Source organism: Microtus ochrogaster, unplaced genomic scaffold (assembly GCF_000317375.1).
Source record: "Microtus ochrogaster isolate Prairie Vole_2 unplaced genomic scaffold, MicOch1.0 UNK43, whole genome shotgun sequence".
In the NCBI taxonomy this organism is placed as follows: domain Eukaryota; kingdom Metazoa; phylum Chordata; class Mammalia; order Rodentia; family Cricetidae; genus Microtus; species Microtus ochrogaster.
In genome coordinates, this window is record NW_004949141.1 from 1,788,464 (window position 1) to 1,789,873 (window position 1,410).

Below are 1,410 nucleotides of genomic sequence, written 5' to 3' on the forward strand. Positions count from 1 at the left end.
TCTTTTTAAATTCATGTGCATTGGTGTTTTGCCTGCATGTATATCTGTATGAGGGTGTTGGGTACCCTGGAACTGGAATTACAGCCATGAGCTGCCATGTGGCTACTGAGAAATGAACCCAGGTCCTCTGATAGAACAGTCCGTGCTCTTAACCACTGAGCCATCTCTCCAGCCTCGAGACAGGGTTTTTCTGTGTAGCCCTGCCTATCCTGGAACTAGCTCTGTAGACCAGGCTGCCCTTAAACTCACAGCGATCTTTCTGCCTCTGCCTCCGGAGGTCTGGGATTAAAAACACCAGGTACCACCACTCCATGGCTCATTATTTTTAGAATTTTAAAAAAATATTATATTTTGTTTGGTTTTTCAAGACAAGATTTCTCTGTAGTTTTGGAGCCTGTCCTGGAATAACTCTGGTAGACCAGTCTGGCTTTGAACTCTTTGAACACTCTTGGCAGACATTTGGCACACAGGGCTTTGAGATGCAGCTGTTATTTTTTATGAAAATCTCTCTAGAGGAACTATGCATGCTTCCTGGTTGTCCTTTGCTAGGCGGCCAGGAAGCTCAGGGTCAAATCTACAGCTCAGGTTTGTAACAGCTTTATTACCACCAAGGTTAACATGTCGGCTTCAATTTATTTTATTTTTGTTGTTGTTTTGTTTTTCAAGACAGGATTTCTCTGTAGCTTTGGAGCCTGTGCTGGAACTCACTCTGTAGCCCAGGGTGGCCTTGAACTCAGAGACCCACCTGTCTCTGCCTCCCAAGTACTGGGATTAAAAGAGTGTACCACTACCACCCGCCTCATTTTACTTGTTTTTTTTTTTAATTAAAAAACAATTATTTTTATTTGATGTGCATTGGTGTTCTGCCTGCATGTCTGTATGAGGGTGTTGGAGCCTCTGAGTTATAGACAGTTGTGAGCTATGTGGGTGCTGGGAATTCTGGAAGGGCAGCCTGTGCTCTTAACTGCTGAACCATCTCTCCAGCTCCTTTTTACTTTTTACATTTTTTTATGTGTATGAATGTTTTGCCTGCACCTATGTATGTGCACTAAGTGTGGGCCTGGTGCCTGTGGAGGGTGTCAGTTCCCCTGGAATTGGGGTTTCATATGGCTGTGAGTCACCACGTGGGTGGTGGGAATCAGACTTGGATACTGCTCTTAACCACAGACACAACTCTCCAGCCTCCTGCTTTTTCTTTAATTTAATTTTTTTTTATTTTGAGACAGGATTTCTCTGTGTAGCTTTGGAGCCTGTTCTGGAACTTGCTCTGTAGACCAGGCTGGCCTTGAACTCACAGAGATCCGCCTGCCTCTGCCTCCTGAGCACTGGGATTAAAAGATGTGTGCCACCACTGCCCGGATCTCTGTAAATTTTTCATATTTAATTTTTAAAATTTTTGGCTTTTTATTT

The 1,410-nt window shown here is 43.8% G+C and overlaps 1 protein-coding gene across 1 annotated transcript in view; it reads left to right on the forward strand.

The window, feature by feature from the left end:
• The window catches only part of Vwa5b2 (von Willebrand factor A domain containing 5B2), a 17,030-nt gene that overhangs the window by 9,062 nt on the left and 6,558 nt on the right, over positions 1–1,410 (forward strand). The window contains exon 15 of the mRNA XM_026790160.1: positions 1,084–1,099. Coding sequence (XP_026645961.1) covers positions 1,084–1,099 — 16 coding nt within the window. The remainder of the gene's footprint in view (positions 1–1,083; positions 1,100–1,410) is intronic.